The sequence below is a fragment of the Ranitomeya imitator genome, chromosome 1 (genome assembly GCF_032444005.1).
Source record: "Ranitomeya imitator isolate aRanImi1 chromosome 1, aRanImi1.pri, whole genome shotgun sequence".
NCBI lineage: Eukaryota > Metazoa > Chordata > Amphibia > Anura > Dendrobatidae > Ranitomeya > Ranitomeya imitator.
The window spans coordinates 306,401,317-306,421,049 of record NC_091282.1 but is presented as its reverse complement, the minus strand read 5'-3'; the positions used below and the strand labels follow the sequence as shown (position 1 = coordinate 306,421,049).

Genomic DNA, 19,733 nt, shown 5'->3' with positions numbered 1-19,733 from the left:
GGCAGTGGTTAATTTGACTACTGAACAAAGAAATGGGCAACTCAATTCAAAGCTTTGCAATATTGCTCTCCTGAAATCTTTTGGGGGAGGTCGGCAGACCTAGATACACATTGAATGGTTGGTGGTTTCAGATGACTTGGGGAGTTGCTTTTATATAGAAAACTTACACATCTGCTGTACGTATGATCCTTCTATACTTTGATATTACCAGAAAACAGAACTAGTAAGTAAAACGGAATATTAAATTCCTTGTGTCTGGTGTACATAGAATTAACTGCACTGTGGTCTGTATGTACGGAGCAGGGTGAGGTGCCGCCTGAAGAAGTCCAAACGAAACATGCATTGGCGCAGCGCGGACAATTCTGTTACTTTCCCTCACTTCAGTATTTTCTTCCTCCCATCTTTGCACACATGCCGGTTAGGGTATTCTTACCCACCGCCTGTTGTCTTGACTGCACCGCCATTCAGGCCTTTTTCATTAGTTGCACTAATGCACACAATTCAGTTTGTTTCTACACTTAGGCCGGTTTGGTACGATATATAGATTTATATTGATGTGCACTATGCACTTTACTTGATTACATTTAATAGCCCTGCATTTTTGTGCTCAGCAGCCTTGTATATATTACGTATCGTCTATATTGTAATAATAAAATGAATATTTTGGGATTATACTCTGTATACCCTTTGTGTCCAATAGTTTGAGTTGTTCTTTATATATTTGGGACATTTGTGTTAAATACTATAATAATAAGACTTACAATATCACCATTTCTGACAGAACTTCTCACTCCACATTGCACAGATTCTTAAAATGTTCCTATTGGACATGGATAAAAAAAAAAAAATTTGACATTCAGCCACCCATACAAATAACTGTGAGCTTAATGGCCCCCTTCCCATTACCCAGAAAAGCTTGGGGATGCGTGAGGAGCGGTGTGAGGTGCCACCACAATCACCTAGTTGTTTATACATATTAGTCCAAAAAGGTGAATACGGAACACATTCACAATATCAATACCTCAAAAGAACCTAGTAGATGTATAAACCAGGCTATAGAATGTTCTTGTTCAAAACTAGAAAATTTTATTGACATAAATAGAATAAAATATATACACACACAGTAATAAAACAGGATGCCTCCAATCCAAACACCAGCACTGAGAGTGTTAACAGTTATGTAGCCAATAATAATTTAACTTTAAGACACAATATGTAAGGAACATTTCCATTATAGTCATGTGACTAATATTTTGTGGCTACAAAGAATGTCTATGATCGAGTAGGGTGCTGGGGAGAGATTGCTATACTCTGGTACTACTAAGGCTGTATAAAAATACTAAAGAAAGCCTATTGCATATGTATATGTTGTTTTCTTATAATTCTGACTACCATGCCTTGCATGTATATGTTCCCAGAGCATATACACCTCACTAACGGTATAAATGCATGCAAATAACAAAAGTACAACATCATTACGATAAATAGTCAGGGAACCCTATAACCGATGGTATCCAGATACTATTACCCTAATTAGTAAAGGCTGAATGCACTCCAAACCCCAGCAGTAACCTAATCAGATTTCATAGTTACCTCTAAACACTCACTGTGCCGGAAAGTACCCCTACGCGCGTTTCGATAAGCTTCTTCTTCCGGGGGCGTGTGTAGTTAGGAGGAGAAATGAGGGCTAATTTAAGTAAGTTCCCAGCCAATCACCATAGATGAAAAGTCCATGTGAGCCACCCTTATAAGTACGGTATCTTGCGCTATATCCTGTGCGGCCTAGTTCAATCATAAAAAAGCGCCAGGTTGCTAGATTACCGTACGCTTGGTATGAAGCACTGTGCAGTTGTACGCAAGAGCGGAAGTCAAAGAACATCGTACACCCATGATCCAATGCGCAGCTGCTAACCACGATGCTGCCCAGCAGTCATAATGCCAGGTTGCTAGGTTACCGTACGCTAAGTATAAAGCACTGCGCAGTTGTACGTAGGAGCGGAAATCAAAGAACACCGCACACCTATTATCTAATGCGCAGCCGCTAACCAAGGATTTGCCTAGCAGCCATAATGCCAGTAGAGGATTGGTGCACACAAGAATGGCCTCTACATACCTCCAAATATGCAGCCGCAGGTCCGGTAAAACTGAGCAGGAAACCCTACCGTTATCCCCCTAGGGAAAAATCAGCTGATGCCTAGTATAGCGCTGATATAGATACAACACATCTATACCAGCGCGAGCAGTGGAAGAGTGCGCAAGCGCACGAATGACCGCACCAGCCGCCCACCTCACACTGCGCAGCTGCAAACAGAATACAAGTAGATAAGAACCGGCTACTGTCCCACTACGCAACAGCCAAGGTGAACGCCCACCCACCGCATCACCCAGCAACGGTAACCAAGACGCTTGCTGCGGATAAGGAAACCCTAAGCCAGACACAAGCAATGCTGAGCTGTAGTAAATACGGCAATATATGAACAAGGGGGTCACATCAGTATCCCCAAAGGTACATGACAATACCGCCAAGCTCACCACTACAAATATATGATGAAATACATGGGATTAAAATTCACAACCGTAAATTAAACAAAAACAATGTAAGCCTCAGTAACTCTGAGGGAACCCTAACATAGTGCATAAACAAAAGGAAAGTGGGTTAGAATGGCGCATGGAAATACAGTGATGCCACAGCTATAAGGATCCACGCATCACCGCAAATTTTCGTTTAATGTTGCTTTGTTCACCTTAGTATAAATTATTTATTATGTTTCACATTAAAACCTCATCCATGAGGTTATGTTTATGTATATATATTCACTTTAGCTGATGAAGCTACATGTATTCCTTTGGCTGTACACTGCATTAGGAAGTTGGTGTGCGCATGGCGTCACGGGGCCACATTCTGGATCCTCTTATCCCCGGTATAGGATCGTCGCTGCATCCCACCCCTTTGGTTTGTGTGCGGCTGCGTCCACCTCCGGTGATGCGTGGATCCTTATAGCTGTGGCATCACCTAGTTGTGCAATATCTTTCCACAGAAGGGATCGGATTATTGAATGCCAACCGCCTGATGCGTATGTCCCCTCACTTAATTTGTCGGGGGACAACACCCTCCCTTCAACTCTCCATACAAATTAGCTGGGCAGCGTTTTATATAATACACAAGGGGGTCTTTCCTAATGGGATGACCCTTCACACACTGTTGCCTTGTACAGTGCTGTTTGTGCTACCCCAACCCTGGTGACATGAGAAATAATAGAGGCACAAAGATTTAGGGAACGCTGGTCCAGCATCCACACTGGTGCCCTATGGCAGCTGGACCAGGGGCCCGTGAAGATTCCTAGGTTGGCACTTGAATACTGAAATCCTGGGCCGCTCTGGCGTTTACAAGACCCCTGCAATGTCATGATGTATCCAGGATGCTGGAGGAAGGCTCCGGCCGCCATGGGCAACTGGCATGGCCGCCATGGGCAACTGGCATGGCCGCCATGGGCAACTGGCATGGCCGCCATGGGCAACTGGCATGGCCGCCATGGGCAACTGGCATGGCCGCCATGGGCAACTGGCATGGCCGCCATGGGCAACTGGCATGGCCGCCATGGGCAACTGGCATGGCCGCCATGGGCAACTGGCATGGCCGCCATGGGCAACTGGCATGGCCGCCGGACCATGGGAGTGGGAATCTTAGGCAGTTTCCCAGCAGTAAGCAGGAGCTGCAAAAAAAGAGCACAATTTATGTATTAAAGAAGCCACCATTACATAAGTCATTTATTCTTATATACAGGGAGAAGTACAACGCTCCGACACCACGGTACGAGGAGGCCGCCCGCACTGCACTACCTCCCATTTCTGGCCCCTCCAGAGAGACAATAGGGGACTCTCCACAGCCCCCATTATAGTATGTACTGGGGCACACACCAGTCCTCACATAGAACCAGGCAGAAGCACGAGGTCGGGCCCCAACACTAGGGCCCTGCTGGCCGTCACGACCCGGCGTCAGCCTCCGGTTTGTCTTTGCTCGGTTCCATGAACTCCACTCCGTCTACCGGGATCTCCTTGTCCTTAATGGCTTTCTGCAAAACACAAGAGACACGTTCCAGACAACTGTGCAGCCACCACCGTCGGCCGGTCACCGCTGCCCTCACCTGCACACAGTGCCGGTAGCGCTGGAACAGCTCGTTGCACGGGTCCCCGCTGCCTTCCCCTTTAAGGAACTTCTCCGCGAACCACCGGTTGAAGCACTGGTCGTACTCGCGCTTCATTTCTGTGCATTCCTCCCCAACACTGTTCATAATGTCAGGAGAGACCACCGCCAACAGGCAGCACTTCAACTATTACCGACACCGCACTCACCTAGGTCAGGACGCTGCAGACGCCATCTCATATGAGGGCGAGGCACAAGCTGCTCTTACAGCCGCCCTTAGTAAACATGGCCGCCGCGCTCATCAAGGTCACGTTGGTGTAATGGTGGCGCATGAGCTCTGACGTCACACAAATAACAAGCATGTGGCTGCAAATGGCAGCTAGTGCTGCTCGCTGCTGGCGGCCGGCGGAATTCAAGCGGCTGCTGTCCCTGCAGAGTAAGGTAAAGGCTTGTCCGGTGCGCAGTGTGCGGCTGGCAGGGAGCAGCAGTCCGGTCACCACGTGACGTTTGCCTTTCAGGTACCACAGAATCCAACTTGGAACATTGAAGCAGACACAAGCAAGCAGGTAATGGCATCCTTATATACCAGCCTCCATCATAACCTGGGCATACAGGCAGGTAATGGCATCCTTATACCAGCCTCCATCATAACCTGGGCATACAAGCAGGTAATGGCATCCTTATATACCAGCCTCCATCATAACCTGGGCATACAAGCAGGTAATGGCATCCTTATATACCAGCCTCCATCATAACCTGGGCATACAAGCAGGTAATGGCATCCTTATACCAGCCTCCATTATAACCTGGGCATACAAGCAGGCAATGGCATCCTTATATACCAGCCTCCATTATAACCTGGGCATACAAGCAGGCAATGGCATCCTTATAGACCAGCCTCCATCATAACCTGGGCATACAAGCAGGTAATGGCATCCTTATATACCAGCCTCCATCATAACCTGGGCATACAAGCAGGCAATGGCATCCTTATAGACCAGCCTCCATCATAACCTGGGCATACAAGCAGGTAATGGCATCCTTATATACCAGCCTCCATTATAACCTGGGCATACAAGCAGGTAATGGCATCCTTATAGACCAGCCTCCATCATAACCTGGGCATACAAGCAGTTAATGGCATCCTTATATACCAGCCTCCATCATAACCTGGGCATACAAGCAGGTAATGGCATCCTTATAGACTAGCCTCCATCATAACCTGGGCATACAAGCATGCAATGGCATCCTTATAGACCAGCCTCCATCATAACCTGGGCATACAAGCAGGCAATGGCATCCTTATAGACCAGCCTCCATCATAACCTGGGCATACAAGCAGGCAATGGCATCCTTATAGACCAGCCTCCATCATAACCTGGGCATACAAGCAGGCAATGGCATCCTTATATACCAGCCTCCATCATAACCGGGGCATACAAGCAGGCAATGGCATCCTTATATACCAGCCTCCATCATAACCTGGGCATATGACTGAGAGGACCACAGGTTCCGTTCATTTGCACCGTCACTCCCACAATTGTCGAGTGCTAGCCTTCTATACTCTCTCTCTCCATCATAACCTGGGCATACAAGCAGGCAATGGCATCCTTATAGACCAGCCTCCATCATAACCTGGGCATACAAGCAGGCAATGGCATCCTTATAGACAAGCCTCCATCATAACCTGGGCATTCAAGCAGGCAATGGCATCCTTATAGACCAGCCTCCATCATAACCTGGGCATACAAACAGGTAATGGCATCCATATAAGAGCAGCCTCCATCATGGGCATTGATGGATAATACATGACCATACATATAGCGGTTTGTTATTTAAAGGGATTGTCACCTCAGTGTGCTGAGCAGCATGACATAATCTACACTTATTGCTTCAGCCAATCAGTATCTTATATAATCTTTGTCAGATTCTGTTCTGGGGAAAAAATTGAATTGTTGCTGTTTATGTCCAACCAGCTGGGAGCCGAGCAGCGGCACTTGTCTTTGAGGCAAGGATTGTGTTTCCCCTTTATCTAGTAATTTGGCTTATTAATATTCTGTTGCCCAGAAATTGACAATCCCCAAAGAGTAATAAAATGGTCTCCGTCACATAAAATTGCAGCATGTTTTCGTCACTCGTCAGGATGGCTGCAGTCAAAACCCAGCTCCCGAGACCTGTGTCTCAACTGGCAGAGGAGCTGTATCTAAGCACATACCAGTGAGCTGCTGGAAAATCCCTGTGACTGGAGAAATGCATCCCCTCGGCTGCCTGTACACACAGGACTGAGGCTGGGGGGATAAAATCCTTTGTACACAGTCAGCCGAGAAGATTTATTTCTTCTCCTTGACACTTTGTTTGTTTCTTCAGACTGCAGCATGTCCTGAATCATGTCTAAGATGGACTACTATTTGAATGATATGACTCTGGCCATTTTATTACATTCTTGGATAATCCTTTTAAGGGTTTTTTTCCCCCCATCTCAGCCTTTTATGGCTAAGACGGGAATAACTGCTTTTAGGTCCTGGCTGCCAGTGGCTGCACTACACGGTCTTCCATAGAAGTGAATAGTAATTGTAGAAACGGGGTAGCACCGCGAGCTATGCGACTTCCTCTCAGGAGATGCGCCAACTGCCTGCCTCGTGACAATGCTTCTATAACTCCCGTTCGTTTCTAGGTGTTACACAAGCAGTGCTCGACAATGTTTATATTCCCGGCTCTGGTGGTCGGGACATAGAAGCAGTTATTCCTGTCTTGGCCATGAATGGCACAGATGCGGTTAACCCTTTATCACATAGAGATCACAATTTGTTATTGACAGGACTTGGGCTTCAGACGTTTTATATATCACAGTCTGTGTAGTTTGATCTTCGTTCTCCTGACCCAAACTCAGCAGCCTCATACACCTAGGACCCCATCAGGAGACCCACAGCCCGTTCATGTATCGTGGTCCGTACTCATACAGGGATGCATGGACCGGACATCTGAACCTAGCCTTGGCTACCTTACACAAAGTTGTTCTGGAAGTTACTTCAATGCTACTGCCTTGTAAAACTTACAACACCTGATGTCTAGAAGGGGAAATATTAAATGGAACCTGTCGCCCCGTTTTTTCGATATGAGATAAAAATATGGTTCAATAAGGCCCGAGCTCTGCTTTACATCAGTACCTTTCATATCCCGATTCCCCACCTTTGCTGAGAAAATACCTTAGTAATCTCTGTTTTCGTATGTCAATCACCCCGATGGGCGTGGCCTAATTGCCGTCTCTCTCCCCCGCTCCTCGGCGTGTCAGATGTAACTAGATCTGTGAGTAGCACAGATCCTGGTCACTTTCTGCGCGTGCGCATTGAATTGGCCTTTAGCGTCTACGCAGTATGCTTTGACCAACTGTGGGCAAAGCATGAAATCATTATTGCGCATGTGCCGGCTTTTGACCCTATGCTCTGTGCCCCACATAGAAAGACTTCCGGGGCACAGAACGTCAAGAAAAATGCCGGCGTATGCGCAATAATGAGTTGTATGCTTTGCCTACTGTTGGGCAAAACATACTACGCATGCGTGAGAGGCCACTTCAATGTGCAGGTGCAGAAAAACCCGCCAACATCGGAAAGAAGATTCGTAGAGCAAGGCAGGAGGTGGGGAGAATCAGGCGAACAGGCTACACCCATCTGAACGGGGTGATTGACATGCAAAAACGGAGAGATTACTAAGGTATTTCCTCAGCAAAGGTGGGGAATTGGGGGATATGAAAGGTACTGATGTAAAGCAGAGCTCAGGTCCTATTGAACCATATTTTTAACTCGTATCGAAAAAACGGGGTGACAGGTTCCCTTTAAAGCATTACAGAATGCTGTAGATAAGCCCCTGATGCTTGTGGGCTTAGCTCACCTTTGATTTTGGGGGTGACAGGTTCCCTTTAATAAAAACTAAGTACAAGTACCTTGCCTATCAGTGGAAACTTCTGTTATGGTATGTGCACACGTTGCGGATCCGCAGCGTTTTTTGCAGTACAGAAACGTTGCAGATCCGCAATTGATTTACAGTACAATGTAAATCAATGAGAAAAAAAAATGCTGTGCACACTTTGCGAAAAATCCGCTGTGGAAACGCTGCGGTTTAAAAGTAGCATGTCACTTCTTTTTTGTGAATCTGCAGCGTTTTTGTACCCATTCCATTATAGAAAACCGCAGGGGTAAAAAAATACAGCAAATCCGCAAGAAAGCGCCGCAAAAATGCACAAAAAACGCTCCGAAACCGCACAAAAAATGCGACAAATCCGCAGGTGCGTTTTCTGCCAGGAGAGGCAGAATCCGCACCAGAAATTCCTAAGGCTAATCTGCAACGTGTGCACATAGCCTTAGGCTACATTCACATTTCACTCGATCGCCAAATTTATGCATATGGCCCTATTCACCCAAGAAAGGGTGCTTGTTCACCTTTTCTGTGGACTAGTGCAGCAAACTGCTCTAATATCACACAGAGGCATCCCGAGGTACAAGGGAAATATTATGTATTGTACTTAGCCTTTTTTTTTTTTAATTGCCAAAACATAACATGTTACAAATGTTTGCGCCAAACAGATGTGAAAGTTGCACTTTTTTTTTACCAATAAAATGTCTTGTACTCAGACTAGTTTTATCACTTCTTCCCCTTGTATGATCGCTCCAGTTAACTGACCACCAAAATTAGGAATGTTAGATATGCTTTCCTGATATCGCCATACACATTTGGTGGATGTCAGGAGTGGGAGTACGTGGTCCCAGGAGCAGAGCCTGTGGCTAAAGGCTATATTCACACTTTGCGGATTTTGCTGCGGATCCGCAGCGGATTTGACCGCTGCGGATCCGCAGCAGTTTCCCATGAGTTTACATTTCAATGTAAACCTATGGGAAACAAAAAACGCTGTGCACATGCTGCAGAAAAATCCGCGCGGAAACGCTGCGGATTACATTCCGCAGCATGTCACTTCTTTTCTGCGGATTTTCAGCTGCTCCAATAGAAAACTGCAGTTGAAAATCCGCAGAAGAAAACGCAGTAAAAACCGCGATAAATCCGCAGTAAAAACCGCGATGGGTTTTCACTGCGGATTTTGCAATTCCGCTGCGGAAAAATCCGCAGTGGAATCTGCAAAGTGTGCACATAGCCTAAGACAGAAGCTGGGTGTGTTATACAGCTAGAATTTGCCTGTGACAACTGCGATCACTGCTGTTAATCCCCCTACAAAAGTCTATTTCTGACGGTAACATTTAAAGGGACCTAGTCATGTCTAATGATGCTATGAAAGGAACTCATCAACTCAGGATGGCTGGTGAAATGAAGTACTTCCACTCAGTGCTTCATGGTGTGGCCAATTATTTATATACACCTTCCCACATGCTTTGTTTTACCTCAATCTTCACCCCCTCTTTGACAGATCTGGCTTCATAGGGCCATAGAAGGGCGGAGATGAAGTGAAACCAAGCAGGTGGGAAAGTGCATATAAACGATTGGCCTGGCACCATCAAGCACCGAGTGTCTGTATTTGGTTGAACAGTCACTGTCCCTTTAACCCCTTTACCCCCAAGGGTGGTTTGCACGTTAATGACCAGGCCAATTTTTACAATTCTGACCACTTTGTTAGGGAGTTATAAGGGTTAAAAGTTGACCAGCAATTTCTCATTTTTACAACACCTTTTTTTTTAGGGATCACATCTCATTTGAAGTCATTTTGAGGGGTCTACATGATAAAAAATAACCAAGTGTGACACCATTCTAAAAACTGCAGCCCTCAAGGTGCTCAAAACCACATTCAAGAAGTTTATTAACCCTTCAGGTGTTTCACAGGAATTTTTAGAATGTTTAAATAAAAATGAACATTTAACTTTTTTTCACAAAAAATTTACTTCAGCTCCAATTTTGTTTTATTTTACCAAGGGTAACAGGAGAAAATGGACGCCAAAGGTTGTTGTACAATTTGTCCTGAGTACGCGGATACCCCACATGTGGGGGTAAACCACTGTTTGGGCGCATGGCAGAGCTCGGAAGGGAAGGAGCGCCATTTGACTTCTCAATGCAAAATTGACTGGAATTGAGATGGGACGCCATGTTGCGTTTGGAGAGCCCCTGATGTGCCTAAACATTGAAACCCCCCACAAGTGACACCATTTTGGAAAGTAAACCCCCTACGGAACTTATCTAGATGGGTGGTGAGCACTTTGACCCACCAAGTGCTTCACAGAAGTTTATAATGCAGAGCCGTAAAAATAAAAAATCATATTTTTTCACAAAAATGATCTTTTCACCCCCAATTTTTTATTTTCCCATGGGTAAGAGAAGAAATTGGACTCCAAACATTGTTGTAAAATTTGTCCTGAGTACGCTGATACCCCATATGTGGGGGTAAACCACTGTTTGGGCGCATGGCAGAGCTCAGAAGGGAAGGAGCGCCATTTGACTTTTCAATGCAAAATTGACAGGAATTGAGATGGGACGCCATGTTGCGTTTGGAGAGCCACTGATGTGCCTAAACATTGAAACCCCCACAAGTGACCCCATATTGGAAACTAGACCCCCCAAGGAACTTATCTAGATGTGTTGTGAGAGCTTTGAACCCCCAAGTGTTTCACTACAGTTTATAACGCAGAGCCGTGAAAATAAAATCTTTTTTTTTCCCACAAAAATTATTTTTTAGCCCCCAGTTTTGTATTTTACCAAGGGTAACAGGAGAAATAGGACCCCAAAAGTTGTTGTCCAATTTGTCCTGAGTACACTGATACCCCATATGTGGGGGGAACCACCGTTTGGGTGCATGGGAGGGCTCGGAAGGGAAGGAGTGCAATTTGGAATGCAGACTTAGATGGAATGGTCTGCAGGCGTCACACTGCGTTTGCAGAGCCCCTAATGTACCCAAACAGTAGAAACCCCCACAAGTGACCCCATATTGGAAACTAGACCCCCCCCCAAGGAACTTATCTAGATGTGTTGTGAGAGCTTTGAACCCCCAAGTGTTTCACTACAGTTTATAACGCAGAGCCGTGAAAATAAAATCTTTTTTTTTTCCACAAAAATTATTTTTTAGCCCCCAGTTTTGTATTTTCCCAAGGGTAACAGGAGAAATTGGACCCCAAAAGTTGTTGTCCAATGTGTCCTGAGTACGTTGATACCCCATATGTGGGGGGGAACCCCTGTGTGGGCACATGGGAGAGCTCGGAAGGGAAGGAGCACTGTTTTACTTTTTCAACGCAGAATTGGCTGGAATTGAGATCGGACGCCATGTCGCGTTTGGAGAGCCCCTGCTGTGCCTAAACAGTGGAAACCCCACAATTATAACAAACCCTAATCTAAACACACCCCTAACCCTAATCTCAACGGTAACCCTAAACACACCTCTAACCCAGACACACCCCTAACCCTAATCCCAACCCTAGTCCCAACCGTAAATGTAATCCAAACCCTAACTTTAGCCCCAACCCTAACTGTAGCTTTAACCCTAGCCCCAACCCTAACCCTAGCCCTAACCCTAATGGGAAAATGGAAATAAATACATTTTTTAAATTTTTCCCTAACTAAGGGGGTGATGAAGTTTACGTTTATAGCGGGTTATTTATCGGATTTTTATGACTAGCAGCCGTCACACACTGATAGACGCTTTTTATTGCAAAAAATATTTTTTGCGTTGCCACATTTTGAGAGCTATAATTTTTCCATATTTTGGTCCACAGAGTCATGTGAGGTCTTGTTTTTTTGCGGGACGAGTTGACGTTTTTATTGGTAACATTTTCGGGCACGTGACAATTTTTGATCGCTTTTTATTCCGATTTTTGTGAGGCAGAGTGACCAAAAACCAGCTATTCATGAATTTCTTTTGGGGGAGTCGTTTATACCGTTCCGCGTTTGGTAAAATTGATAAAGCAGTTTTATTCTTTGGGTCAGTACGATTACAGCGATACCTCATTTATATCATTTTTTAAATGTTTTGGCGCTTTTATACGATAAAAACTATTTTATAGAAAAAATAATTATTTTTGCATCGCTTTATTCTGAGGACTATAACTTTTTTATTTTTTCGCTGAAGATGCTGTATGGTGGCTCGTTTTTTGCGGGACAAGATGACGTTTTCAGCGGTACCATGCTTATTTATTTCCGTCTTTTTGATCGCGTGTTATTCCACTTTTTGTTTTTCAGTATGATAATAAAGCGTTGCTTTTTGCCTCTTTTTTTTTTTTTTTACTGCGTTCACTGAAGGGGTTAACTAGCGGGACAGCTTTATAGGTGGGGTCGTTACGGACGTGGTGATACTAAATATGTGCACTTTTATTGTTTGTTTTTTTATTTAAATAAAGAAATCTGTTTATAGGAACAATATTTTTTTTTTTGGGGGGGGGGGAATTTTTTTTACACATGTGAATATTTTTTTTTTTTTTACACTATAACATTGCCCGGGGGGCATCATGTTATAGTGTAAGATCGCTGATCTGACACTTTGCTGTGCACTGTGTCAGATCGGCAATCTGAGGTGCACAGATCCAGGCTTCACAGTGCCTGCTCTGAGCAGGCGCTGTGAAGCCACCTCCCTCCCTGCAGGACCCGGATACCGTGGCCATCTTGGATCCGGGCCTGCAAGGAGAAGGAGGAGGTAAGAGACCCTCACAGCAACGCGCTCACATCGCGTTGCTGTGGGGGTCTCAGGGAAGCCCGCAGGGAGCCCCCTCCCTGCGCGATGCTTCCCTATATTGTCGGCACACTGCGATCATGTTTGATCGCGGTGTGCCGGGGGTTAATGTGCCGGGAGCGGTCCGTGATGTGTATATGGCGATGACTATGCAGGGAAGTGGGGGGAGCACCTTATCAGCACGCACACCGGAGGGCACTGAAGTCGCCTGCGCAGAAGATCCCTGAATGCAGCAGCGCCCTTAGAAGGAAGGATCAGGTATGTATTTCTCAGGGAGTGCACTGCGCAGGATTCCAGGCCCGTAACGGACGCTGATGGGGAGGGGGCAAGTATTACAATGAAGACAGGAGGCCGAGATTTCTTCCAGGCACCAAACACCCCGGAGCCTGGAAAAAAATCATTAACAAAGAAAGGATATAACATTTCTCAGCATCTAGACCATTAGGCTGGGTTCATATTGCGTTAATGGCAATGCGCTGACGGCATCTGTTACATAGCGGCACTAACGTTATGTAACGGATCCGTTAGCGCACCCATTAACTGCCATTATGTAGCGCATTGCTAACGCATGTCATAATTGGCATGCGTTAGCAAAGTGCCATCATTCAGTGACAGCCCCTCGGACGCAGTCTGCAGCGTTTTCGGGTCTGTCACCGCTAGCGCAGATGCTCTTAAACACGATCTTTTTCGGCACTTGTGTTAACGCAGTCCGTTTAACATATGCGTTGAACGGACTGCACTAACGTAACGTGAACCGAGGCATACAGGTAGGACTAGTGTAACATTTCTATTACCTGTATGCCCATATTAATAGGTCATATGTCTTGTGGGGTAACAGATTCCCTTTAACCTGCACAGATGGTGTTAATCTGCAAGTTACGGTAATAGCATTATGAAGGTGCCCGGCTGCAGTACTGAAAGTGTGGCATCCTGGAGAAAATGAACTTTTTTCATCTAGGAGCCACTAGCTTTCAATCATGCAGGCATTCCTGGAGCAATTAGTCACTGTTCAAAGCTGTGAGAGCGGCGGCTGTATGTAGGACGTCCAGCTCTACACTGCTGCACCACAATGCCGACTGTCAGCCACTGTTCAGTGTAGTGAGCTCTGACTGAATTTGCCTGAAAGCCAACAGTTCCCTGGAGAAAGTCATTTTTCTCCCAATCCTAAATAAAACACCATTTAACATTTTAAGTTAGAACTAGCGCCAATCATGTTACAGTGCACATTATTATACGGTATTTGTAGCTACATAGGTGTACAGCTCAAATAGCCTCAGGTGGTATTACAATCCCTGATGGTTAGATACTGTAATGTAGGGCAGTTGCTTGACACTAGTTATTAGTAATGAGCGAGTGTACTCGTTGCTCAAGTATTTTTTAATGCTCGGAGATTTAGTTTTCATCGCGGCATCTGAATGATTTACAACTACTAGCCAGCTCGATTACATGTGGGGATTCCCTAGCAACCCCCACATGTACTCAGCCTCTGCTAGTAGCTGTAAATCATTCAGCTGCCCCGATGAAAACTAAATCTCCGAGCATTAAAAAATACTTGGTCACCCGAACAACGAGTACACTCGCTTATCACTACTAGTTGTACAACTGGAGGCTATTTGAGCTGCACACTTATTTGGCAACAAATGATTCCACTTCTGCACAATTTGCTTGATACATTAAAACAGGCAGGACCAGTAAGTTTAATGTGCACCACAACGTATAATTTGCACTATTGACTCACTTTAATGAACAATTAAAAGTTTTGCTTGGTTAGATTTTTTTTTTTTTTTTGCCTCTGGCTATTAGATTTAAAATGACTTAGTCTCTACAGATGCCATTGAGCAATTTGGCGACATGAAAATGGCAGCTTGCGCTTTGTAAAAAAAATTAGAAGGCAACTCAATTTCAGATTATTTTTTTCCTTCAATAAATAAAAGTATATGAAGCTTGGTGGCAGCATGATCACATGAGAATCATGGTGTAGTTATTTTTCCAACACATCTATATTGCACCATTGCTTTTTATAGATTATTATTATTTATATAGCACCACTGATTCCATGGTGCTGTACTTGAGAAAGGGGTTACATACAAATTAGATATCACTTAGGCTAGGGTCACATTGCGTTAGTGCAACCCGTTTAGCGCTAGCGGGTTGCGCTAACGCAATGTTTTTAATGGGGCCGCGGTAACGTCCCTGCTCTCGCAGATCCCTGATCTGCGAGAGCGGGGAACGGACCGCGGGCGCGCCCGGAAACACCGGCGCGTCGCTAGCGCGTGCCAAACATGGCACGCGCTAGTGCTGTGCGTTCCCATTGCCGTGAATGGGCGCGCTAACGGACGCGTTGCACGGCGTTAATTTAGCCGTGCAATGCTGTCCGTTAAGCGCGTTCCCATAACGCAATGGGAACCCAGCCTTACAGTAAGCAAACTAGCAATTACAGACTGATACAGAGGGGCGAGGACCCTGCCCTTGTGGGCTTACATTCTACAGGATTATGGGGAAGGAGACAGTAGGTTGAGGGTTGCAGGAGCTCCGGTGTTGGTGAGGCGGTATCTCCAGGAGTGATGAGGAGGCAGATGGGTCATTGTAGGCTTTCAGGTTCCGTCTGAAGGATCTGAATGTGGTGGATAATCGGACATGTTGGGGCACAGAATTCCAGAGGATGGGGGATATTTGGGAGAAATATTGGAGGCGGTTGGATGAGGAGCGAACAAGTGTGGAGGAGAGAAGGAGGTCTTGGGAGGACCAGAGATTACATTGCTATTTTTTCCAATATATTGATAAATTAATTTAATGCAGGTTTTACCCCCTATAGCCACAGGTAAATGGTGGTTCTGATCAATGCAAGTTCTCTTTAAATGGATCCAATCTAATGAGCATCCACCATCTTGCTCACTTGTGGCAGATAAGCCATCTTGCCCCTTTTCCATCTATATACTTTACTCTTGTTCTGTATTAAATCTATTCAGCGTGCTAATGCAAATCATTTCAGGAAACCTTATTAAACCTAGAGTATTAAAAAATGTATGTATTCTTTTTAGGACTGTCATGTATCTGCAGATGTAATAGATCACCTAGAACGACTGGCATTAGTTGACTTTCGCAACCAAGAAGGAGTAGAACGCTTGGCGACAGCAATTCATTTTGCCAATCAGCTGCACAATGTGAACACAGAAGGTGTTGAACCACTGTCATCGGTGTTAGAAGACAGGTACAGTAAAGTAGTGTGTCCTCCAACCTACCAAAAAAGTTAACTACAAATCCTGCTTCTATTGTAGGACACTTTACATGAGAAATGACGCAGTCACAGCTGGGAACTGTACAGACCAACTACTAGAAAATGCAAAGACTGTTGTTGAAGATTATTTTGTAGCACCTCCCGGTATTCATATATAATATACTATGTATATGTAGAGATGCAATTGTGCAGTGGAAGCTGATTATATTCCTCTATACCAACAGGAAACATTCCTTTACCACCCCAGGACCATGTATACCTCTCTTCCAGCAAAGATGATCCATGACTTGTGTGAAAACAAAGAATGCCGCACTTGGAAATCTCACTGTTTTATTAGGACAGCTACAGATGTTTATTCAACTGAAACACTTTCATAATAAAAGGAAACACATACAAACTTGATCGGGGATTAAAAGTTATTTCAAATAATATTGTTCTAACAAATTTGTGGGAGTAGATCTATATAGAAGACAAACATCAACATTCCCTTATGTTTGTCTCAGTGCCACAGCATTCCACCTTGCTATGTCCCGTATACCTATCACTCACTGCACACTTACTCAAACATCAGATCAGGCACAATACTGTGTTGCCTTATTAAAAGATGACAAATTGAAAGAAACCATAAACATCTGATGTACAGAGCACACGTCTCCTAAAAAATAAAATAAAAACAAAACGCAATACGGGCAGAAAATAATGGTATAAAAGACAGTTGATGAAATCCATCAGTTGTGGAATGTAAGAGCAGATGGTCTTCAGAATTAAACGCATAGAAAGTGTCTCTGCGTGGCCGCTCAGTACTGTCGGAAGGGGGAGGCATAACGGGGGGAACGACGACTTTGATAGGGAGAATCACGGCCCCTAGAGCGGGATCTGGATCGGGAATAGCTGGCATTCCTTTCAGCACAGACACGGATATAAGAGGTTTCGCCCTAGAATGAAAAAAAAAAAAAAAAATTAAATTCCTTTCTGTACAATGATGTACAAAATACACAATCACATATAAGCCATCTTACTTCATGAGAACGAAACTTTGTGTCATCCAGTTTCCTCAAAGCATATTCCATGTCTTCCTTGCGAATAAACTCCACGATCCCCATTCCATCCTTGTGTACATCAGCATAGCAGACATCTCCAGCTTCTCTCATGTGATCTTTCAGATCCTGCCAACTGCCTGATGGGGGCAGCCCTGAAACAAGAGATCATATTGTTTTTATGGGTGTAGAAAGGAACATGGGGTTGTTACAATGGGAATATAGGTTTAAAAAAAATGGCTGTGCCTACAAGACAATCATATGCACTTAAATTCACTTGTATGCTACAATAATAAAGTAATTTGCACTTCAAGGGACTTTGATCAGTCATGTGCTGATAAAGTCCCACCTCTCGGTCCTTCATGGTGGAGACAATCCTACACCTTCCCACCTGCTTGTTTTCCCTCAATCTCCACCCCCTTACTCGATTGACAGTTCTGGCTTCATAGAACCAGAGATTTAAATTGGCCCCGCCATGAAGCACCAAGGGTCTGTACAAACATTCACGTTTGCTCTGCCAGCACCATTAACCAATGGCACCATCCAAGGGCACACGTCAGAATCCTATGTTGCAATGTCCACTTATTGCACTTTTAACTCGTCAGCATACAACTATTAATTCCTCTAGAACTGCATAAAAAAAAAAAGTCAGAATTAAAGCGCCTTTACATACTGAATCGTGACTGAAAAGATGCAAGGAGCAGTGTGAGATTTCAGCAGCTGGAGAGAGACCAAGTGTGTGCAGGTATTGGAACAAAAAAAAAAAAAAAAAAGTTTACTTAAAGGATTGTACAGCCATTCTGAAATGGATTTTCACAGAAAGTACACCAACCTTATCAGGTATAAGATCTAATAGCGCGGTGCAGCTATATTTTGGATGACCCTGGACTAGCAGGCCAATAGTTTGATCTCCAGTCGAGAACCCTGCAAAACTCAAGAATCCACAACACCTCTTGATTTGTAGACTGTGCAACTTCATCGTTGCGGACATAATAATCAGAAGATACACTGGGGATGTCAATCACAGGGCTCCTATCTGGCATCCAGACTACTGATGTGGCCACTGGGCCAGGGTCTGCGTATTAGAGTGCAGTTTTTGTTCTGAGAACTATTGACAGATTCAGTTTATGCAAAAAGAAAAAAAAACATAATACACATTTGGGCTGCTAAGGGAGTGGTTTTGCCTTCTGGGTAATTGCTCTACTGTATATACTTGTAGAGGTAATTTAAGACCATGCCAATGACAACCTGCCAGCGAGCACAAGCAGCAGAGTGATATTACTAAACTAAACATGTAACTGAACCAAGTTTGGAAAGGCTCTACCCATAAAATAGATAGCTTGTTGATCACTGGGGGCCCTGGCACTGTGCTCTGCCATCTGTGGCAGTCTCAGAATGAACTGAGCAAAGGTGCATATGCTCAACCATGGCTTCATTCAGAAGAGGCTCAGCTGTGGTCCCAGCGATTTGGGTTGTTATCATTTGACGTCCAAACTTATGACCCATTTAAAAAAATGAGCATTCAAGAATTTGTACAAAAAAAAAAAAAAAAAAATCAGGCTGTTATAACCCATTTAACCCCTTTCTGACCTCGGACAGTATAGTACGTCCGAGGTCAGATCCCCTACTTTGATGCGGGCTCCGCCGGTGAGCCCGCATCAAAGCCGGGACATGTCAGCTGTTTTGAACAGCTGACATGTGCCCGCATTAGTGGTGGATGGAATTGCGATTCACCCACTGCTATTTAAATCACCCCCTTTCGCTCCACTCAAAATAAAATAGAAATCAAATATACACATATTTGGCATCGCCGCGTTCAGAAAAAAAAAAGGATTAACCTGATCGCTAAACGGCATAGTGCGAAAAAATTTAAAACGCCCAAAATACCTTTTTTTGGTCGCTGCGACATTGCATTAAAATGCAATAACAGACGCTCAAAAGAACGTATCTGCACCAAAATGGTATCATTAAAAATGTCAGGTCGCATGCAAAAAATAAGCCCTCACCTGACCCCAGATCACGAAAAATGGAGACGCTACGGGTATCAGAAAATGGCGCTTTTTCTTTTTTAAGCAAAGTTTGGAATTTGTTTTCACCACTTAGATAAAATAAAGAACCTAGACATGTTTGGTGTCTATGAACTCTTAACCCCTTTACCCCCAAGGGTGGTTTGCACGTTAATGACCGGGCCAATTTTTACAATTCTGACCACTGTCCCTTTATGAGGTTATAACTCTGGAACGCTTCAACGGATCCCAGTGATTCTGACATTGTTTTCTCGTGACATATTGTACTTCATGACAATGGTAAAAATTCTTTGATAGTACCTGCATTTATTTGTGAAAAAAACGGAAATTTGGCGAAAATTATGAAAATTTCGCAATTTTCCAACTTTGAAATTTTATGCAATTAAATCACAGAGATATGTCACACAAAATACTTAATAAGTAACATTTCCCACATGTCTACTTTACATCAGCACAATTTTGGAACCAAAATTTTTTTTTGTTAGGGAGTTATAAGGGTTAAAAGTTGACCAGCAATTTCTCATTTCTACAACACCATTTTTTTTTTTTAGGGACCACATCTCATTTGAAGTCATTTTGAGGGGTCTGTATGATAGAAAATACCCAAGTGTGACACCATTCTAAAAACTACACCCCT

General features: G+C 44.3%; 3 protein-coding genes across 5 annotated transcripts in view; 1 reads left to right on the top strand and 2 right to left on the bottom strand.

Annotated features, from left to right (window-relative positions):
- Window positions 1-3,750: 3,750 nt before the first annotated feature.
- TRIAP1 (TP53 regulated inhibitor of apoptosis 1) lies at window positions 3,751-4,430 on the bottom strand. The gene is made up of 2 exons (XM_069758131.1): window positions 4,146-4,430; window positions 3,751-4,073 (listed from the first exon to the last, which is right to left on the bottom strand). Exons 1-2 carry the CDS (start codon window positions 4,290-4,292, stop codon window positions 3,984-3,986), a joined length of 237 nt encoding a protein of 78 aa, XP_069614232.1. The 5' UTR covers window positions 4,293-4,430; the 3' UTR covers window positions 3,751-3,983.
- A 5-nt stretch (window positions 4,431-4,435) lies between these two features.
- Window positions 4,436-16,434, top strand: GATC (glutamyl-tRNA amidotransferase subunit C). Of its 3 annotated transcripts, none has more exons than XM_069758098.1 (5): window positions 4,436-4,585; window positions 4,663-4,812; window positions 15,836-16,005; window positions 16,073-16,176; window positions 16,257-16,434. In XM_069758098.1, exons 1-5 carry the CDS (start codon window positions 4,475-4,477, stop codon window positions 16,316-16,318), a joined length of 597 nt encoding a protein of 198 aa, XP_069614199.1. In that variant the 5' UTR covers window positions 4,436-4,474; the 3' UTR covers window positions 16,319-16,434. The 3 variants fall into 3 exon arrangements, with proteins under 3 accessions (XP_069614199.1, XP_069614208.1, XP_069614219.1); XM_069758107.1 differs by having other exon boundaries at window positions 4,438-4,585; window positions 4,663-4,710; XM_069758118.1 differs by lacking the exons at window positions 4,436-4,585; window positions 4,663-4,812 and adding an exon at window positions 4,853-4,966.
- Window positions 16,346-19,733, bottom strand: part of SRSF9 (serine and arginine rich splicing factor 9) — a 17,399-nt gene continuing 14,011 nt past the window's right edge. The window contains exons 3-4 of the mRNA XM_069758142.1: window positions 17,052-17,224; window positions 16,346-16,967 (exon numbers count right to left, since the gene is read on the bottom strand). Coding sequence (XP_069614243.1) covers window positions 16,830-16,967; window positions 17,052-17,224 — 311 coding nt within the window. The 3' untranslated portion in view covers window positions 16,346-16,829. The remainder of the gene's footprint in view (window positions 16,968-17,051; window positions 17,225-19,733) is intronic.

Coding starts and splice junctions, on each gene's coding strand:
- GATC (XM_069758098.1), top strand. CDS start 4,475: ATGAGCTCTGACGTCACACAAATAACAAGCATGTGGCTGCAAATGGCA. Junction 4,586..4,662: donor TGCTGTCCCTGCAGAGTAAG/GTAAAGGCTTGT, acceptor TTTGCCTTTCAG/GTACCACAGAATCCAACTTG. Junction 16,006..16,072: donor TCATCGGTGTTAGAAGACAG/GTACAGTAAAGT, acceptor CTTCTATTGTAG/GACACTTTACATGAGAAATG.
- TRIAP1 (XM_069758131.1), bottom strand. CDS start 4,292: ATGAACAGTGTTGGGGAGGAATGCACAGAAATGAAGCGCGAGTACGAC. Junction 4,074..4,145: donor GCTACCGGCACTGTGTGCAG/GTGAGGGCAGCG, acceptor TGTGTTTTGCAG/AAAGCCATTAAGGACAAGGA.